The 19,887-nt window shown below is 39.5% G+C and overlaps 1 protein-coding gene across 1 annotated transcript; it reads left to right on the top strand.

Annotated features, from left to right (window-relative positions):
- Window positions 1-2,206: 2,206 nt before the first annotated feature.
- Window positions 2,207-18,825, top strand: LOC110957406 (homeobox protein Dlx4a-like). Its single transcript, XM_022203400.2, has 3 exons — window positions 2,207-2,644; window positions 6,297-6,493; window positions 17,264-18,825. Exons 1-3 carry the CDS (start codon window positions 2,317-2,319, stop codon window positions 17,504-17,506), a joined length of 768 nt encoding a protein of 255 aa, XP_022059092.1. The 5' UTR covers window positions 2,207-2,316; the 3' UTR covers window positions 17,507-18,825.
- The last annotated feature ends 1,062 nt before the right edge of the window (window positions 18,826-19,887 follow it).

The raw sequence follows: 19,887 nt of genomic DNA, 5'->3' as shown, positions 1-19,887 counted from the left end.
TCCTGAGATGGGTGAATGGTGAGGCCTTGTGCCTTTCAAAATACACTGTTAAGAGTTTTACTTGGTTTTCTTAACTGGGTTTACTGCAGTCATTTCCAGCACCTCAGACGCTAATTTGTATTTGTTTTTTTTTTTTAACATTTTCTTTGAAAAGGATGCACTAATTTTGCTTTTTGGCAAGACTTCAGACTGACAAGTTTCTGAAATGTGGCAGAAGTCCCCAGCTACTCGTTGACTGGTTTAAAATTTAACAATGCATGTAAGTTTTTTTTTTTGTTGTTGTTTTTTTTACACTATTAGTCAAAAATTGACACACTTTCTCAATTATTTGAATTAGAAATGTGTCTGTGCTTGGATAAGATCTCAATCTAACAAGTGAGTCTCACTGTTGGTTGGTATTTTTGCTCTGAAATGTAGTCAATAATAAAGACAAAGAAGAACTAAAAGTGAAATACTAATAATAATTAATCCAAAATATTTCTGAGTAAGTCTCTTTTAAAAAGGCCCCAGTTTACCACCAGTGTCACCAAGATGGACCTTTATGGTGAATTTGTTGCATTATTACTGCATAAAAAATAAAATACTGCTGCTTTTCCAAATGCATGTTTACTTTAAATTCATACATTTTATTAAAACAAAAAGGAATTCGGAAAAAATAAAATAAAAATGCAGTTTGTGGACAATTACGCGCCGCTAAAACACTTAAATAGCAGACTATGACGTGTATTTCTGAGCAGAGGTGATTTATCTGCTTGTAATATTTCCACTCCTGTGATCCTTCATGATTCTGCGTGCAGAGGTTTTCTGCTGCTGCAGCTCACTTCAGGATTTCCACCGCAGATGAGCGTAATGACCGCGAGTTGAGGGGAATTACAGTGTCCGAACTGCTGCTCTGCCAAAATCACAAGTTTTGAGTTTCTGCAAGCAGGTCGATGTTTGTCGTAATTGTCCCCCCATGTGGGACCACAGGCGGTGTGTTCAGTGTGTGTTTGTGTGTGTTCTGCTCTTCCACTTTGACATGAGATCGAGTCGCTTTAATTCAATTCATTTGGAGCCAAAAAAGAAAATATGACAGAAAATACCATAATGAGGAAATTGAATCGCCGCGGATCAGTGGTAAGTGTGAGTGGATAAAACACACTTTAGATAATAAGGCCTGCGCCCTTTCAGCAGCAGCTTATGAAAATAATTTGCTCTGATCCGCCTTATTTTGCTTTTGGCAAACCATTAGAATTTTCGCCCGTTTACCGAAGCGGTCTGCTGCCTTTGTTACCAAAAAACACAGGCTAACTGTAGAGAAAGTCATGCATATTTAATTTTCGGTGATAAATCGGACACATTAAATGCCATATTGAGTGATATATTAATGTTCTGTACAATAATGTAAATGTAGCGCGAATTTAAGGCTTCGAGATGTTATTTATCTCCATAGATTCCATAAAATAGCTTGTAAATGTGACAAATGTTCCTTCTGATATTTTGCTGTTTTTTATTATTTTTAAAGTTTGCTGTTTACTTAAAAACCTGATCAGTCATTTTAATTCATAAACTCACTGGCTTGTATTGCAGAAGAGGAATCGCCGTCTGTACGTTTTTGTTCAGTGTCACATTTTCAATAATTTAATGCGTAAAAATGAAGTTTTTCTCTTCACTTCAGACTTCTTCAGGCTTTATTCAGGCCTCGTTCTGCGCCGAAAGGCTCCCGGTGCTGCGCCGGTCCGCCGCCGGTGCGGCCTGTGATTTGTGTGACACGGTGCCGCGCTGCAGCCAATGAGCGCGCTGCTTGTGCCAAGTGGAGGCAGCCGGGGGCCCGTTCAGACGCACAGTGAGCTGTGGAGGGGAGGGACGCGCTGCTCTGCTCTGCGCTGCCAGGACACTCTGCACAACACGGAGGGAAACCAGCCTCTACCCGGGGTTTTAGGACCGAGAGAAGAAGAAGAAAAAAGTCTGAATCGGAGGATATTAAATCAGTTTTTTTTTTGTGAATCTTTGTTAGGAGTTTTTGGCTGTGCGCATTCCGGTGCCATGCGTCTCTTCTCTCCGTGTTGGACTCAATGGTTTTGAACACTGAGCGTCACGTTTATGGACCCTTCAGCTGGGATGTCGCGGAGGACAAACCCACCTAAACCCGCTTCACGCCCGCCTTTTTCCACCGAGCAGGAATAAAGTGTCGTCTTTTTAGCGTTTTTTGCGCAACAAACACGCCTGTGAAAGTGCAGACTTTGATTCTTTTATGGTGGGTTGCCAGATGATGACCCCCCTCCGGAGGCCATAGCTGACCCCTCTGCTCCCTCCACATCACTGCCCCTCACCCCAATGATGACTATGAGCTCTATACCGGACACTTTAGTCCCGACTGATCCCTCCAAATCGGCCTTTCTGGAGTTCGGCGGCCACGGCTACCCCGGACACCAGCAGCCTTCCCCGGGCTTGTCCCACAACCACTACCCGGTCCACGGCCTGCACGCCGTCGGGCCCTCGCAGCACGACGGGCCCTTCTCCTCCGGTGCATCCTCGTACGGGCGGCCGCTGGGGTACCCGCCTTACCACAGTCCCGTGAGCGCGCACCACCCCGGGGCGTACCTGCCCTACCAGCACGGGGGTCACAGCGGCGCGCTTGGACACACCAGGCTGGAGGATGCGGGTACGTTTACGCACATTTAATGGAAAAAAATCTTCTACTTTGGCCTCAATGTGGCCTAAAATAATTATAGTTTTTATTTATTTAGTGCCGAAAGATGACAAAGAAAAGCCTTAACATAGAAATCACAACAAAGGAATTTAAAATGTATATATATTTTCATTTACAAATTTGTGTTTCGTCAAACTAAATGCAATAATAACGTACGACGGTTCCAAGTCTGATCACAGAGGGGGAAATTCAGACCATTAAAATTCCTAAAGTGCATCTATAGTCTGAAAATAAGCCACAGTAATAAGGCGCAATAATTGGATCCACACTCAGGTCGGCTTTGGTGTGTTTTGGTGGTTGGGCTGGAGATGGCTTTGAGGCCTGCTCAGACTGTGGAACACCGGGCCTGTGGTGTCCCGCAGCGGCCCGCGGGAGCTTCAGTCCCTCCAAAAACAACCCCAAAACCCTCATCCTCCTCCTCCTCATCATCAGCCAGCGTGTTTCCATTTTTACGCACCGCAATCTGCCGTCACACCGAAGAGAATTCATTTAAAACATCTCAATGGAGCTAGATTAATTAGTTTTTTTTAAGCATTAAATGTGTTGTGAGTTATTGATTTGCACATCCCTTGAACATTTAAGGAAAGCAAATAATTTTAATTTCTTTTTTTTTGCTTGTTGTTTGGACTGATATTCTTCGGTGAACAACTCTTATCTGATAAAACCAACAGTGGCCAATATAACTGTAAAAGCTAACAGAGGATGACACTTTATCAGCAGAGCTTGTGGCATCAGCAGAAATCCAGACAGAACACCACACTAACACACTTTCAATTTGCATTCTCCTATTTTATGTGTCATATTCAGACATGTTCCACAGTGAAGAGGAGTCCTCACTGGTGGCTGTTTGTCAGCTCGTATTTATGTAACCTTAACTGTTAGCAGATGCAGCTGGATTTTAATCTAAATATTACTAAGAATGATGCTGCACTTCCTTCTGTACATTCAAAGAAACCCTAAACTGCACGCAAACATTGATTTGTTTTTTCTTTGTTTTTTCTTTATTCATTTCATGTTTGGTATCTGGAACCCGGATGCATTAGGGGTTTTTTTTCTTTTTAGTAAATTTCTTTGGATTAATTCATTTGGTACCTTTTAATTGCCCCTCATGCAGGCTCTTCTTTCTTTTAACACAAACACGTCTGATTCTGTTAATTGCAGGAAATATGCACTAGGAGCCCAGAAATGCAAAAATAAAAAAACAGAAAGGTGTCTGTAAATGTCTGATTTCTGAATTTATACACACAAAATAGCAGAAAGTGATAATAAAAAACAGTATAATTTGGTATAAGCGATTAATCAAAATTGAGTTTTGTGCCTTTTTTTTTTACTTAAAATCTGTAAATTAAAGCTGCATTGATTACTAAAAATATATATTGTTTCTAATAATTTAATCAAAGTAATATTTTAAATTAATGATTAAATTAGTCAGCGACTATTTGGTGTATTTTGAGTGTTTTTTTTTTTAGTAATTTTAAGGTAGAAAAAAAGCAAAAATTCTCTGATTTCATCTTCCTAAATGTGATTATTTTCTGGTTTCCTTCCTCCTCGATGACGGTAAACAAATTCATCGTGTTAAGCTTTGGGAAACGCTGATCGGCATTTATCACCATTTTTTTGGCATTTTATAGTTAAAACAACTAATCAGTTAATGAAGAAAATACTCAAACTAATCATTTAATATAATTTGAAGTAGTCGCCCTGTTAAAATAAATGACCGAGAATTTTAGTAGATTTTAAAAGTTGGTTTAAAAATCCACACATAATTCAGAGTAACAGCTGAAAGTGCATCTCCTGACCGTATCTGTTCTATTTTATTGGTTATTTTATTTCATTTACCTCCCACGTTCTATAAATCTTGCCTCTTTTGCACATGTTATCATTTTTAATGTAGTCTTGTTTGATATGAACATTTAATGTTGTTATTTTATTACTTCCAGCTTGATGCACCGTCCAGCGGCAGCTACTTAGATTTTTCGTCAGGCCCCCACATATGATGGCAATAAAGCTATTCTATTCTATTCTATTGTGAAAGCCCAGCGTGAGCACTTTGAGCAGCTTTTCACTGTTCATCTGGACATAATATGTAAATTAAGTTGTGCTTCTGTAAACAAAGTGTGTTCCCAGACGGCTAGAGACACATTTAAGTCCATAAACGTCCTGATCGGAAACAGAAAATGATCGGCTACAAATCACGATCATCACATTTCATCGACTCTGTGATCAACAGTTTTTATCAGACGTCACAGCTCCCACATCAGTCTGTTTGTATTTACATTGTTGGACTTTGCTGATGGTTTGATCGGGCTCTAATTGAAGTTGTTTCGTAGAATATTTTGCTGCACAATTCTTTGTTGATGGATTTTTTTTTTTTTTTGAGAAACACAAGGGATATTTGTTCACACTCGGCCCCAGATGATGTGAGTTATTTCCTTTCTTTGGCCTGTTAACAAAGCTTTATTTTCTCACTTTCATTAAATATCCTGTTTGGAACCAGGAGGCCGGTCTCCACCTCAACACATTTCTACTTATTGTTATAGATGGAGCCCATATAGAAGGATTAAAACTCAATGTGCTCATTGGAGGATAAGTTTTCTCTCTCAGTGAGATTGTTTTCTTCTCCTCTGGTGTGGCGGCGCTTCAGGCCGGCGGTTCGAATCCCTCCTGGCTGCCGGAGCTGCAGCGTCTTGTGGGGCCTTGGCTTGTCCACAGCTGTTCTCTCCTGCCACTGCAGGCTGTGAACTCATGTCATAACAAAGATCAGCGTGGGCGAACTTATACAGAGTATTGCTTTCTTGGAGAGAAAAAAAAGAGGAGAAAATCCCTCCCGGCTCATAACTGTAAGCCAAAGAAAGAGGATCGATCTATCAGTGTTTTTTTACTGTCCTTTTTATTTGATGCGGCTCTCAGTTAATTTCAGATTTCTGGTCTTAAATCAACGCTCATCACACACAGTCACAGGGTTAAAATGGACTCGGTGTAGGTGAATAAAGCACACATCATTTAACCAATTTGTCCCGTTGTTATTGTTAATGAGGGTTAGTGGATCAACATGTTCTTCAGATTAGTTGTTTTTTTTAATATATATCTATATATGTAGGTGCTGGATAAACAGTATCGTGTCTCTGCTATATTGACCCATGCTAGATTAATTTCTCAGCAGTTTTATCTTATTCTAGCATGACAAATTTCTTTATTTCTGTCTTCAGATTCAGTACTGTAATCCCTGTCCCCTCATCAAATAATTTTTTTTGACATTTTCTGTAACTTTAGATTTAAAATGGCCAAGAATATTCTATTACTATGAAAAAATTAGACAAAAGATTGTCATTAAAATATGTAAAAGTGGTTTAGAAAAGATTTTCTGTTAATTTTCAAAAAATGTTCTTTTTTGAACCAAAAAACGACAAAAAAAACGCGATTCCTTTCCAACATGTTTCTACTCTACAAATCCAGAACTGCTTTAACCCTTTATAATACATTAATGCACTTTTACTGTTCATGTTGTTGTTGCACAGAATTGCTCGTCAAAAGGCCCAGTTTTTGTCCCACGCGTTGATATTCATCTCGGTAAACCTCTTCTCCTCCCTCCCTCGTCTTTTAGAGCACGAGAAGCCCACGGCGGTGATCGAGAACGGGGAGGTGAGGCTGAACGGGAAGGGGAAGAAGATCAGGAAGCCTCGCACCATCTACTCCAGCCTGCAGCTCCAGGCGCTCAACCAGCGCTTCCAGCAAACCCAGTACCTCGCCCTGCCCGAGAGGGCCGACCTGGCCGCCAAACTGGGCCTGACGCAGACCCAGGTATGAGTCAGGTTTAGCTACTCTAACACTGTCAGATAAACAATAAATGCAGCTACAAAGGAACTACAAAAATAAGAATATTCTATGTCAATTTGATGCATTTAGCCCTCCTGTTGTCTTCATTTATGGGCACTAAAAATATTGTTTCCTTGTCTGAAAAAATCCCAAAATTCAGCAAAAAAAAATTCCCCAAATTTCAGAAAATTTGCAAAACCTTCAGGAAGAAAATTAAGTTTCCTTTGAAAGTTTTTTTTTTTTAAAAAAAAACCCAACTTGGTAAGAAAAAGTCTTGTAAATATTTTCAAAAAATGAGTAAAAATCTTCCCTAAAAATATCTAAAGTGATAATTTTTTCCCACATTTTCTGACTTTAAATTTGCAAAACCTTCAGGAAGAAAATTCCAATAATTCCTTAAGTTTCCCTTAAAAAAATATTTTAAAAAATCCCCCAAATTTGGCAAGAAAATTCTTGTAAATATTTTCTAGAAAATAAATAAAAATCTTCCCAAAAAAATCCATAAAATATCTAAAATGATTACATATACATCAATGAAACTTGTCATATTTTCTTTAAGCTCTAACCCTTTTTTGTGAATATTCTTAAACATTTTTAACAGTTCTTTTTTCCCACCAATTTTTTAAATTAAATTAGAAGTTTCACTGATTGTTTACATTTTTTTCTCCACATTTTCAAACTTTTCAATTTGACCCACAAGACAACATGAAGGTTAATAAAAATAACAACTTAATATCTGTTATGACTACGGTTAGGAAACACTAATATGAAACTTCCCTAATTGAGGGTGTGAGTGAAACACTTGACATGAAGTTAGATTTAATCCCAATCAATCACACGTTCTGATTGTTTCCTTTGTTCATTACTCACATCTCAATAAAAGCCCCAACAGGTGCCGGTGCATTCTTCCTGACAGCGTTCCTCCAAGTGCAATTATACGCTGACATTTACTGAGATAAAGTTGTTCCGACGAGTTTAGTTTATGTCATGAGATCCACGGCAATGAAGCAGCGTAAATCACAGAAGGTGTAGTGCTTGAGTCTGAGTGAATTTGTGTTGAGGCTAAAATGTGGTTCGTCGTTCCTTCTCAGAACTTTGCATTTGTCTGTTTTCTTTCTCTCCGACTCATAGTCACGCAGCAGAAGCTTAATGGCAGCCGTTTTGTCTGTCGTGTGAAGTCTGTAAACCAACACTGGATTATGTTTTATAGCCTCAGGGTCATTCTGCACTGGATTTTATTAATAATCCACAATATTATTCTATAAAAAAAACGCTGGCGACACTCATTGGAGCATTCAGAGTGATTCAGCTTCGACATTTATCATTGTAAGCCTTCAAACAATCCCCTAGTGACCAGCAGATGTTGCACTTTTATAGTTCTTATGTACCATTTATGAATGACAAACCTGCTCAAAAAGAGCCTTAACCCCAGTTAAGACAGTTTTATTCAAATAAAATTGCTATCAGGCGTTTTTATGTTTGTTAGTTGGCTGGGAACTCTGTTTTTGTGGGGCTTGGTTTATTTGACAGGCTGTTTTTCTCATTTCCTGACTTTTTAATATATTAAAAAGAAGGTGAATACATGATTGGAGAGGTATTTCTTTAAAAATGTAAATTAATTATAAGCAGAAAGATACACAGATCGCAATGTTAGCAGTGTCTGCCTCATTTATTTCATGCAATGGTTCACGTACAGGACTGGTCCGTAAAGGCAGTGTGGAGTAATCTGAATATTTTTCTACCAAAGTCGTGGAAAAGCGTTGACCCTAGATAAATTCATTCACATCAGATAACGGTCACAAAATGCACAGTGAGTTATCTCCAAGCACAATGTGTTCTTTTAGGGAATAAAGTTTTTTTATTGACTGATTTCATAAGTTAAATTGAAATGAATTAAAATAAGTATGAACTAAGAGAAAAAGGAGTCAAAAACAAACTGCCTTTTGCAATATTAACACAATATTAACATCTTAGGAGTGACGATGAGCAGCACTAATGGATCAGTCAAGCTGAGCTCCACACCCATTCTAGATAAATCTCCTGACATATGAGGGCCGATGCACTAACGGACCCAGTATTCCCTCAGATTCGTGCTGTTATTGGGTTTCTACAGACGCAGTCTTTCCATCTGTTTAACAGACAACATCTCCTTAAGCCAGTGTGCAGATCTGGGTGGTGTTGGATTTTCCAGGTCAGACGTCCACGTCTCCTAGCAACCATCATTCCTCAATGCAAAGCAATCTGGACATCAAATGAAAGTTACAAAAGCTCTGCAAAGCATCCAAAGATCGTCAGATTGTTGCCGAGTTAAGTATCTCTGGAGCAGACGGTTGTGAGAGCCATCTGAAAACCGTTGTCCAAAAGTTGCAGAGTGTTGAACTGAAAGTAGAAGGAAATAAAAAAGTGCTGGTGAACCTTCAGCAGAACAGCACTGAGAGGACTGATGGGAAAATGTGGATTTTTGTTTCTGGCTAATGCAACTTGTAGTGAATCTATACTGTGTCTTCCCACAAATCTACGGATTCCTCTGAATTCAAAGCAGTGTAGCCGACTTCTCCTATGACGGCTGATAAGTGGCTCACAAATTACCAAATGTTTGGACTTTGGAGAAAGCAACAGATGTTCATAAAAAGAATGGGTGGTCCCGTTTGTTCAGAGCGGGTCAGCTTTTCCTTAACGTGATGTCTGATTTGTAGATAACACAAACACTGAGTTTGTAAGGTTTAATTTGGAACACTGAGCAAATTTTCCAAACTGGTAATTCAGAAATGCATTTGAGTAGTTGTATTATTTAGTAGATAACATATTTTTAAATACATTAAATAAACTAAAATAATTTAATATTAAAATAATTTTCAATTGCATGTGTCTGAATTTATTAAAGGTCATTTAGCTGCGAGCGTGGCTAATCAGAACTAAGCTAACCTTTAGCAGAAGATTAGCTATTGTTTTACAGCATTGTGGAATGATTTAGCGGCTACCATGTGTAGCTGAGCTGGAAAGCAAACTGAATTACCAACAAGGAGCTTGTCAAAATACATATTTCGCAGTTACTGGTAAACAAATAAATACCTAAATTTATGTTTAAGCTTCAGCTCAGCTAGCTTCAGGTTAGTGTCATTAGCTGCAGCTGAGTCAATTCCAACATTTTATAAACAGTTTTTTGCCCTTCAAAAGAACAGATAAGATTTCTTCCAAAATCCCCCTTTTTCTTTATGTAGACTGTAGAAAAAAAATTGCATTAGCATGCCAAAATGCATAAGCAGCTATCACATCAGCTAGCTAGTGTCGTTAGCATCGCAAACTGCTTTTAGCTCTTGGGAGGACCAGGTCAGACTTGGAACATGGGAAGCATTTTTCTAACAAATAACCTATCCCGAATGCAGACTGCGGACAAATTGACTTGGCACGCCAGGATGCCGTTATTTCTGGCGGTAATCGTTGTGACTGTAATTACAGTTATTGTTCTTCACGAGGCAACAGCAGGAAATGATAGCGCTGGACATGTAGCAACGTCTTACTGCGAGCAGATAAAGGGGTTTATGACACATGTAGGCTTGTAATACTCTGTGTAGGATTACATCAGATACATTACACATGTCAGGGAGGTGAAAAATAAAGGCCGGAGTAGCGAGCAGGTGTCCTACTGGGGAACATTAGATAGGAGTGTTTGGGAATACCTCATTTGAAATGTGATAGCTGCATGTGAGTGTGTGTGCTGAGTATACATGAGCAGCCCATGTCATGAGCTGAACTGTCCTAATCCCAGATGAATTAACCGCTGCAGCTCTGTTTACTCTGGGAGTAAGAGATGATCCATTCATTTGCCTTCGCCTTTCATAGCGGCAAAAGTGGTTTTCATTGTGGTCTGCTGCGAGTCGTACTCGCTGTGCTTTCTTAGTGTGCTCACTGCAGAAGCATGTTGTTTTTCCGGCGCCCGTTCTCTGTTCTTTCAGGAGTTTTGGATCAGAGAAAGTGGGTTTATTTTACTTTATCACAAGCTTTGCAGCATTCAATTGATACTAGAGTGCAATTAACAAATATATGACGTTAGTTTCAGGAATGGAGGCACGATTTTTGTGGGAACTGCAGTTCTATGTGAATTCAGTTAAAAGGTATTCCTTTTAAGAAATAAGTGAAAATTAACAGGAGAGACCTTTCATATAACCCCCAGTTTGGATGTTGTACCATTTAGTAGTTGTCAGTAGGCAAGCAGGGACCTCCTCCTACTACTATTAAGCCGACTACTAGTCGACTTAATATCCTGCTGTCGCTACGTTTAATGACAATTGATGCCTACAAAAAGAACTGAAGTCTGTATTTGGAGTCTTGAAAGGGAGGATTTTTATCCTTTGAGAAGAATTGAGTTCAAATCCTGTCCTAAACAATTAATAGTTATGTTTTTTCACTGAAGTCTTGGTTTGACTTTTCACTCGCTGTTTTTTTTTTTGACTCTTTGCTTGTCTGTACCAAAGCTACTCGGTTAGGTAGGGGAAAGGATCATGATTGCTACATTTGCCACGTGTTCCGAGGTTCCATTTTGTTTCTGGTGGAGATTTTACATAATTGGTTATTAAATGGGCTGATAACCAAATCGGGTGTAAATAGCAACGCTACATGGTTCCTAAAGCTCAGCGTTTGCAGGATGTTTTACTTTGAAATCACTCCCTATTTAAACTCTGTCTGCCACTTGATCTGGATGTTTTAGTGTCTAAATGCTGATGTAAATCTGAATCTGTAACTGCAGTGGAACAAAAATTAGCTTTGTCTGTATCATTTACACTAGAGTGGATGCCAATGACACAAGCCTCTCCTACTACGTCACAGCTTTACCTTTCTGTAAGAGTGTATGTTTCTTTCAAAATGTAATTGAAAATTCAATGGTTTGTGGGAGACAGGGTTGGTGTGACAGAGCAAGCTGGTGATTTTCAGATGCAGCTTTGGAGTAAATGACATTTATTTTGCATAGCTTAAACAAGCAAGATATAACATGTAAATTAATGTGCATTAGAGGTGCTGGTAACCTGCCAACCAGCAGCTGGATGTTGCCTTATAATTAAGTGCATATTCCAAAAATGATGAGCTACTCATTCAAGGTTTAGTTTCCTTACTTTAGCACCAAATAATTAACTATAGCTTGAAATTCTAAATACTTTTAATTACAACTCAGGCTTAATGGTTTTTGCTCCATCTGTTGGTTCTGATAAAACTGGACTTACTGGGAGGTCTTAGTCCAAAGTTGTCACATATGGACGCTTTATCAGGACCCCCTGGTGTCACATTTTAAAGCATTGGGTACCACTTCAGCCTCATTTCTCAACAGGTTAGTCTGATAAACTTCCTTGACGTTTGAAACAGAAGACATGAAACCGCAGCCAAATGTTCTCTGCAGCTGCTTTTCAGACAAACCGGTCATATACTGGATGGGACTTGTCACGCTGGCTGCAAATGAGAAATGTTTGTCTTCTAATATGTGGTTAATGTTGTGAAAAGGTGTATTTTACTCCAAACCAGGATTTTTCCTAAGCTTAACCAAGGAGTTTTCTTGCCAAAAATCTAACCAAACAGTGACTAAAAACAAAAATAATTGTCTCCTGGGTGGAGACCCGTTATATTACCTCAACCAAAATGACATTAAAGGGGTACCAGACACATTATAAAATGAAACCAAAGGGTTCCTGACTCAGAACCTGATAAGTTGGCAATGAGAATATGTTGATCTGTCATTTCTAAGATTTTAGAATGCAGCAACATCTCTACAAATGGGTCCAACTGGAGAGCAAATGGTCTGAAAAGGGTCCGGATACTTCGAGACTAGCTATCACTTATGCATCCATAGCATCTTGAATAATCTTTCTATGTGTGCAACTCTGACAAGAACGTATAAAGTTGAACCAGGAAGTGAAGCTGCATTGATCCCCTTTGGTGAAAATGTACCATTAGTTATGTTCTTTTGGTGTTTGTGATATAAAAGATGACATGAGTCAAAAAGGGGGTCAGTACCATGGCAGAAAGTTTCCACCTTGGAACTGTGACAGTCTCAGAAGCATCTATTTATACTTTCGAGGTTTCATGAGTTCTAAAACCAAACGAGCTAATCCTGTTTAAATGCATTGTTTAGAATCTGTTCCCGGTCGTGTGTCTAAAGTCCTCCAATTGTGCAGTGGAGATGAGTTTTACAGTGCTTGAGCCAAGATGTAGGTGAGCTGGTGTGCTCGAGCTGCCAGTGGGTGAAGAATAAGGCGGGAGCTTAATAGACCTCCGAACTCTAGAGGACGCAGCGGTGTAGAGTTAAATCTAAGACACTGGAGACAAAATATGTAACTTTAATATACAGAGATGCATTTTTGGAGGTTGAATCAAAAAATGCTGATTGACTGACTGTGCTACATCCTGTAAGTACCAATGAATTGACCTGAATGGGCACTGTGTTCAGAGTTTACCCATATAAACATTGTTCACTGGGTAACTCTGTAAACATGTTTGAAGTTTTCTCATATTTGGCCACAAAGAGCATAAGTGCTATAGTACAGCTGTTTCTTTTTTCAAAGATTGGGAAAAGTTTGTTTAAGCTAGCCTTTAGCACGACACTCCTGTTCTTGAGGAGGGTGGTATGCTGTGACTAATGTCCACAAACTATTACTTTACATTATAATTCTACTTTTTGCTTAAGCTTTCTCCTCCAAAGATTGCTTTTGACCTGTATGTTTGACCACTCCTGGTTTTTGCTCCTTTTCTTTCACCATCTGAAGTAAAAAAATAAAAATAAATTGCTGTAAACCGCTGAAATTTGATACTAAAAATGTTGCTAAACCTCAGGTGTAGCAAAAGGAGAGATAATCCTTAAAAATAATTATATTTTCATATTTTTAGAACAATTTAAATGTTTGAGTCTTAAAACCATACTTATTGCATAAAAACGACATTAAAAAGTATGTTGTAAAAATACACTACCGTTTAAAAGTTTGGGGTCTCTTAGAAATGTCCTCATTCTTGAAAGAAAAGCATTTTTTTTTTCAATGAAGCTAACGTTAAATGAATGATAAATCCAGTGTAGACATAGTTAATGTGGTAAATGACTATTGTAGCTGTAAACAGCTGATTTTTAATGGAAAATCTCCATTGGGGTACAGAGGAACATTTCCAGCAACCATCACTCCTGTGTTCTAATGCTACATTGTGTTAGCTAATGCTGTTGAAAGGCTCATTGATGGTTAGAAAACCCTTGTAGCAGTTATGTTAACACATGGATAAAAGTGTGATGAAATTGCCTGGGTCATCCTAAACTTTTGAACCGTAATGGGTTTACTATTTGTGGCCAAAATGGTACAATATATATTAAAAATGTGAAACGGCCCAGTCGCCACTCTGCTGTTGGTGACATAGTTAATAGACGAAGACGCAGAACAGCTTGAGCTGAGACGTACAGTCAGCTGTAATTACCCCGGTGTGTTTACGTGCTTTGTGTACTGTGCACATTCCTCACATACATGGGTGCACTTTAGTCCACACACTCATGCATCTACATATGTAGCTCACGTGTGCATTTTCATATGCAGATGGAAACACAAACACACACACTTACTTGAAGATAGTGATCATACACCGCATCGCCATTCCCGCCTCCATGCCATTAGGCTGCCAGCCAACCGCTGACCGCTTTCCATCCAAACGGCTAATGTTCCCAGATGCAGCTGAGAAACGGCACGTAGCACAGTTCTGATGTTTTTCCTTGAAACTTCCATCATATCTAACCATCTCTTGCTGCTTATGCAGCACGCAAGACCTCTGGGTAAAAAAAAAACTGATCAACTTTTTCACCCAGAATCCAGGAACATGCAGAGATTTGCTGGTTTGATGCATTAATGTTCACACACTCGCGCTGTCTGTGTCGGTGGCACCTGGCCTGCCTCTCTGCCACCCTCCTCCCCTCATGTCGGTGTCATTAGCCACGCTCTCAGGGAAGCTGTCAACTCCATGTTGCTGCTGGAATATGAAACCAATAATTACAGCAGAAATCCTCTCGGTGAGGCTGCATTAAGTTAACGTGCTGTTGATTGACTCCTGGCCTCATAAGCTGCGCTCCACACACTCGCTTTGGGTTTTCATCCACAGCGGTACACCACTTCAGGTAATTATTATATTGGAGGCACTGCGGTTTGGTGGCTGTCACTTTTATTGCTTTCATATATAGATTATTACAAAGAAGGAACTTTGCTGGACAACTGTAATGAGAACTACAGATTTCAGATATGATTTTTAATATTAGTAGAACTGACCAAATATGGTGTAAAGCTTGAGGATATAGTTTAAAGTGTTGAGTCATTATAGGCTTTAATTGCAGTGGTATTGCATATTTATGGAGTGACAGTTCCATTTTATATACCTGCCACTATCCATGCTAACGTCTGACAGGCGGTGGTTGACGTCAGCACATACACTGGAACAATAGAGATCAAATTAAACGTCACATTTTGCTCTCCATGACTTCTTGGGTGTGAAAGCTGAGCGCCTTTATGATTACTGGGTAAAGGGATCATTTTTTCCACATATTCAGAGTCAATTAAAGCAGTCTGAATTTAGACTTTTTATAGAATAAAATATCTTCCATGAAACCACATCAACCATTTTCATAAACTCCCAGGATAATAATCCCCAGGATGGAGGAGAAAACAATTTGAGGGCCAAGACTGTTTTCTCTTGTTTTCTCCTCTTTTCTTTGGACTTTTATCTTTTTCTTCTCCATTACTTGCCGGAGCTTTTTCTCCAAGCAGCTCCAGTCCGTGGGCGTTTTGTTTTTTTCTTTACGGCGCAGTTAAAACCTGTTTCAGACAAAAGTACCCTTCACTGACTGATTGTATGATTTGTGATCCATTCGTTCCTCTCTGAAGCTGACAGGTTGCCCCAGAGGCATATTTGTGTAACCTGATGCTCAATTTGCAAGCACGGTTGAAACAGAGATCATACCATTTGTATCTGCGTCAACACGACTGATTCATCTCCAACCGCAGAACATTTATTGAAGAGATATTCAGCTCAGTGTTTTGAGATATTCTATATTCATTGTGTCTGTACTGTTAATACATGCACTTAATGTTCTTACTATGGGCCAGTATATGGAGAATCAGTACACTTGTAATAATTTAACATTACATAATAAATTTAATATTGGAATTGCGTGATTCTGAACAGTGGTGAATTCTTTGAATTATATCTTGCAAGAATTCCATTAAAAACTCATGTATATATAGTATATTTACCCTTCTATAGGCCTTTAAACTTTAATCATGAGTCTGCAGGAATAACTATGGGTGCTCCAGTGTTAGTATCTGATAATACGACGGTGAAGTTCTATTGTCGGCATGCTGTTAAGTTATTACCATCAGCTTGTTAAGCTCTAGAGTTTTACAACCACTGACTTCATATATACATACACTACAGGCCAAAAGTTTGGACACCTTATTTAATGGTTCTTATTTAATTATTTTCTACATTGTAGATTAATACAGAAGACGTCAAAACTATAAAAGAACACACATGGAATTATGTTGTAAACAAAAAAGTGTTAATCTTCAGTATTAATCTACAATGTAGGAAATAATACATATAAATAAAAAGTCTTGAATGAGAAGGAGTGTCCAAACATTTGACTGGTCGTGTACATATGTATGTATTTTTACTGTAAAAATGTTATGTGTCTTGCAAACAGTCACGGTTAACCGTTGGTAATGCGGTCACATGTTCCAGCAAGTTCATATTTTCATTTGAAAATTTGGTTTCTGGTTGCAAATTTCACGGAAAAGTGATATTTTTGAATGCAAACTTGTAGGGGGCTTCTGGCTAACGTTGTGGAAAAGTTCATCCAATCAATAATAATGGGTAACCGATACTGTCAGTTAACAATGCTGCCAGTCATGACGCAACTGGAACAGAATGCCAAAGGATTCCTGAAGATGATGCAAGCAGTTGAACAAGACTACAATAACTGACCTTTTATTTGAGTTGTTCGCGTCGCTACGTTTTATCCTTCAGTCGTGGAAAAACTAGCGTAAATGCGTGTTTAATCATAGCTTGAATTGACGGTAACAGTAAAGAGCCCAGTAGGTGAAAAACAAGACCACTTAAGAACATACAGCTTCATGATCTGTTGTTGGCCTCCTTGTTAGTGTGACTTTTTATTATTGTTATGTATATTTTCAGTGTACAGTAACTCTAAACCCCACTTAAAAGGCACTCATTGAAACATCAACTAACCACGGTGAGTTCTGACGTTTCGGCTGCAAATATGGAAGAGGACCGAGCCACAAGTCCGTCCTTTTCCATCTTTGGAAAAAAGAGAATGTTTGATCTGTTCCAGGCCTCTGCTGATTGGTCAAATGCCACGATGTGCTGTAGAGTGATCTTCACTGGTTGGCTGGGTGGAAATCAAATGCTTCTCCACGTCACTGAGGGGCGGGAGCAGCGCCATATTTAATGTGTCGAAGTTACCAAATATGATCACTTGGGCTACAGCTGGAAACATGGTTCCCAAACTAGAATGTGGTGACTGTGGCTCAGGCAGTTGTGTTGGTCGTCTTTGAATCTTGAGGTTTCCTGCTGTACAACAAACTGCAGCAATCGCCTCCCCAGGAGTTGCCAGTTCTGGTTATCGGAGGTTTTTCAGCAACCGATGACGTAAAGTTCAGTTAAATGTGTGTCCTGATGAAGTTTCAGGGCCACAGTTTGAGTAACTCTTTCCTTGTTTCTGTTCCTCAGGTGAAAATATGGTTCCAAAACAAGCGCTCCAAATATAAGAAGATCATGAAGAATGGGCCCTGTGGACCAGAGGGGGACCACCTCGCTCCCCCACCGCCGTCCTCCTCCTCGCCGTGCTCCCTGTGGGACATCAGCATGGCTGCCAAAGGCACGCCGGTGCACTCAGGAGGGTACATGAACAATTTTGGACACTGGTACCCCGGACACCAGCAGGACTCCATGCCGAGAACTCAGATGATGTGACAGGAAGGAGGACGCCAAACTTCCAGGACAATTTACGGATTTATACAAGCGAGCTGAACTGGAGCTAAAAGGGACAAGGACATTGTTTAGAGTCTGAGCCGCTCTGTAGGCAAAAATAGTAAAATGATGAGTTGTAGTAAATATATAAAACTGCTAAAGTAGCTGAAAAATATAAATTTTAATGCACAAACAGTGGGTTGGTGGTCAGCACTGTCGCCTCACAGCTAGAAGATCCTCGGTTCGTATTCCGGTCTTCCTGGGATCTTTCTGCATGGAGTTTCCATGTCCTCCCTGTACATGTCTGGGTTTTCTCCAGGTTCTTCAGCTTCCTCACACAGTCCAGAAACATGCTGAGGTTAATTGGTGATTCTAAACTGTCCGTGAGTGTGATTGTTTGTCTCTGTGTGTAGGCCGGTGACAGACTGTTACCTGTCCAGGTGTCTCCCGCCTTCCCCTCAGTCGGCTTGGATAGACTCTAGTTTCTCTGTTACCCTAATGTGGAAAAAGCGGTCTATGGATGGATGGATGGATGGATGGATGGATGGATGGATGCACAAACAGCTGCTAGGATCAATACATTTTGAAACAAATGGAAGTCATTTTGTTTTGCAAAATCCAACATCAGGATGTAACCATAAAAACGAAAACATGTTAGCTGCAACTGTAGCATTTTAAAATATGCGTTTTACATGTGTATACCAGCTATATCCAACAAAATTTAATCAGGCAACAGCAAACAGGGCAGTAGCTGAGATATGAGCTCTGTGACACATACAGCCAAATTAAACTAGAATTTTCATAGTCTTAAGTTTACAAACATCATGGAGGCATCCAGTGTGGAGCTTCACAACACTGGTTAACTCGCCTTCATTACAATGTCCTGACTTTCACACTAAGAATTAGATTTGTTTTTTTTTTTAAATTGTGAAATCCGACTCGTTTAACTAAGAATTAAGCCGAATTGTTCTACTTCTGTGAACATCGAGGTCACGGTTAAATGCTTAATCTTGCTCTACGTCATTCAACTGTTCATTCATAAGGAGGAATAATGCTTCAAATAACAACAAGAAAGCTACACCGCCAAAATAAAAGTGTTATTTCTGCCTCCAGAGCGGCTGGACCTGCCGAGACATTTGTGATAAAGCTATAGCTGACGCTACGACTCAAAGCTAATGCCATCTCCTGATTCTGGACACTTCGGGAGGTTTTGTTTGTTTGTTTATTTGTGTTTTTTGTGGGCAGGTACACATGTAAAAAAGAAAAAAGGTTCTTCAGGGCTTCCTCACGTGTTTTTTTCTTTTTAAATAAACTGTACTGATTCGGTGACCCTTCTGGTTTGCTGATGTTAAAGACAGACCAGATTAAAGAACTAAATAAAAGCAAGTTCTTGTGATGCTGACTGTTGTTGATGCAGCGCTAACAGATGCTCTGATACTTAGAAAGGAATATGAACAAAATCCCATTCTGTGGTGCAATCCTGTCTCAAAAATTACATTCCTATACAACTATTATCAGACTTCACTTTTGTTTTTGTTCTTTGGTTCGGTTGAGGCACCAAAAGGAGTCGAGTAGGTTGGAAAAAGCGTGTTTGAAGCCTTCCCTCCATTATGTTGGTTACCAGGGTTACAAGTCTGTCCTTATATAACACGTGATTGTTTGGCTGAAACAGAGAGGCAACAAAGCAGTTCAGTAATAAAATGTTGAAATGTTGTTTTTGTTATCCAGGAGAAAATACGTTTCTTTTAAGATGTTACCGAGAATGCAGTTCAGTCATATTTCGTAATCTAGGAATGTCATTTTTAGCATTAATATATATATAGGTAGAGATCCTATACTGTATTTAAAACACAACCAAAATCAAGCCAAACAGAAAAATGACAGAAATGCCTTTAAAATTTATAAATGTAAAGGAAATGCACTCGGGTAAAATGTGCAGATTTTGTCATTTATCACGATATTCTGGCCTCTCACTCCGCCCAGTCCTCTTAATTTGCTGGACATCATTTGTTTTTACACCTTTACCAGATATTATGAGCTTCTCACATCGGTAACTTCTCGCTAAAATAACATATTCCTCCTCAGTGGAAGGTCTTTGTGCGCCCCAGTGGCCCCGGGGCCGTTTTCTCTAAAGTCGTAAATCAGAAGGCGCGGGTCACATCTTCTGCCCCGCAAACATCTGGAAACGCAAAAAGAGTCGTCAAGCATCGTCAATGATTTTATAAAATGACCATGTCAATTATGGGTAATTTGGGACACAGCTTGTTAAATAAAGCTTTCACTCTGACGCTATAATTACGTGTAATTGTCAGTCAGGGGAATATCGCTCCGCCTCGGGCCCCTGAGGAGCCGGCGAGGAAGTGGTGGATTGCATCAAACTGGAT

The sequence above is a fragment of the Acanthochromis polyacanthus genome, chromosome 2, assembly GCF_021347895.1.
Source record: "Acanthochromis polyacanthus isolate Apoly-LR-REF ecotype Palm Island chromosome 2, KAUST_Apoly_ChrSc, whole genome shotgun sequence".
NCBI lineage: Eukaryota > Metazoa > Chordata > Actinopteri > Pomacentridae > Acanthochromis > Acanthochromis polyacanthus.
The sequence above is the reverse complement of the archived record's forward strand: the minus strand, read 5'-3'. Positions and strand labels throughout refer to the sequence as shown.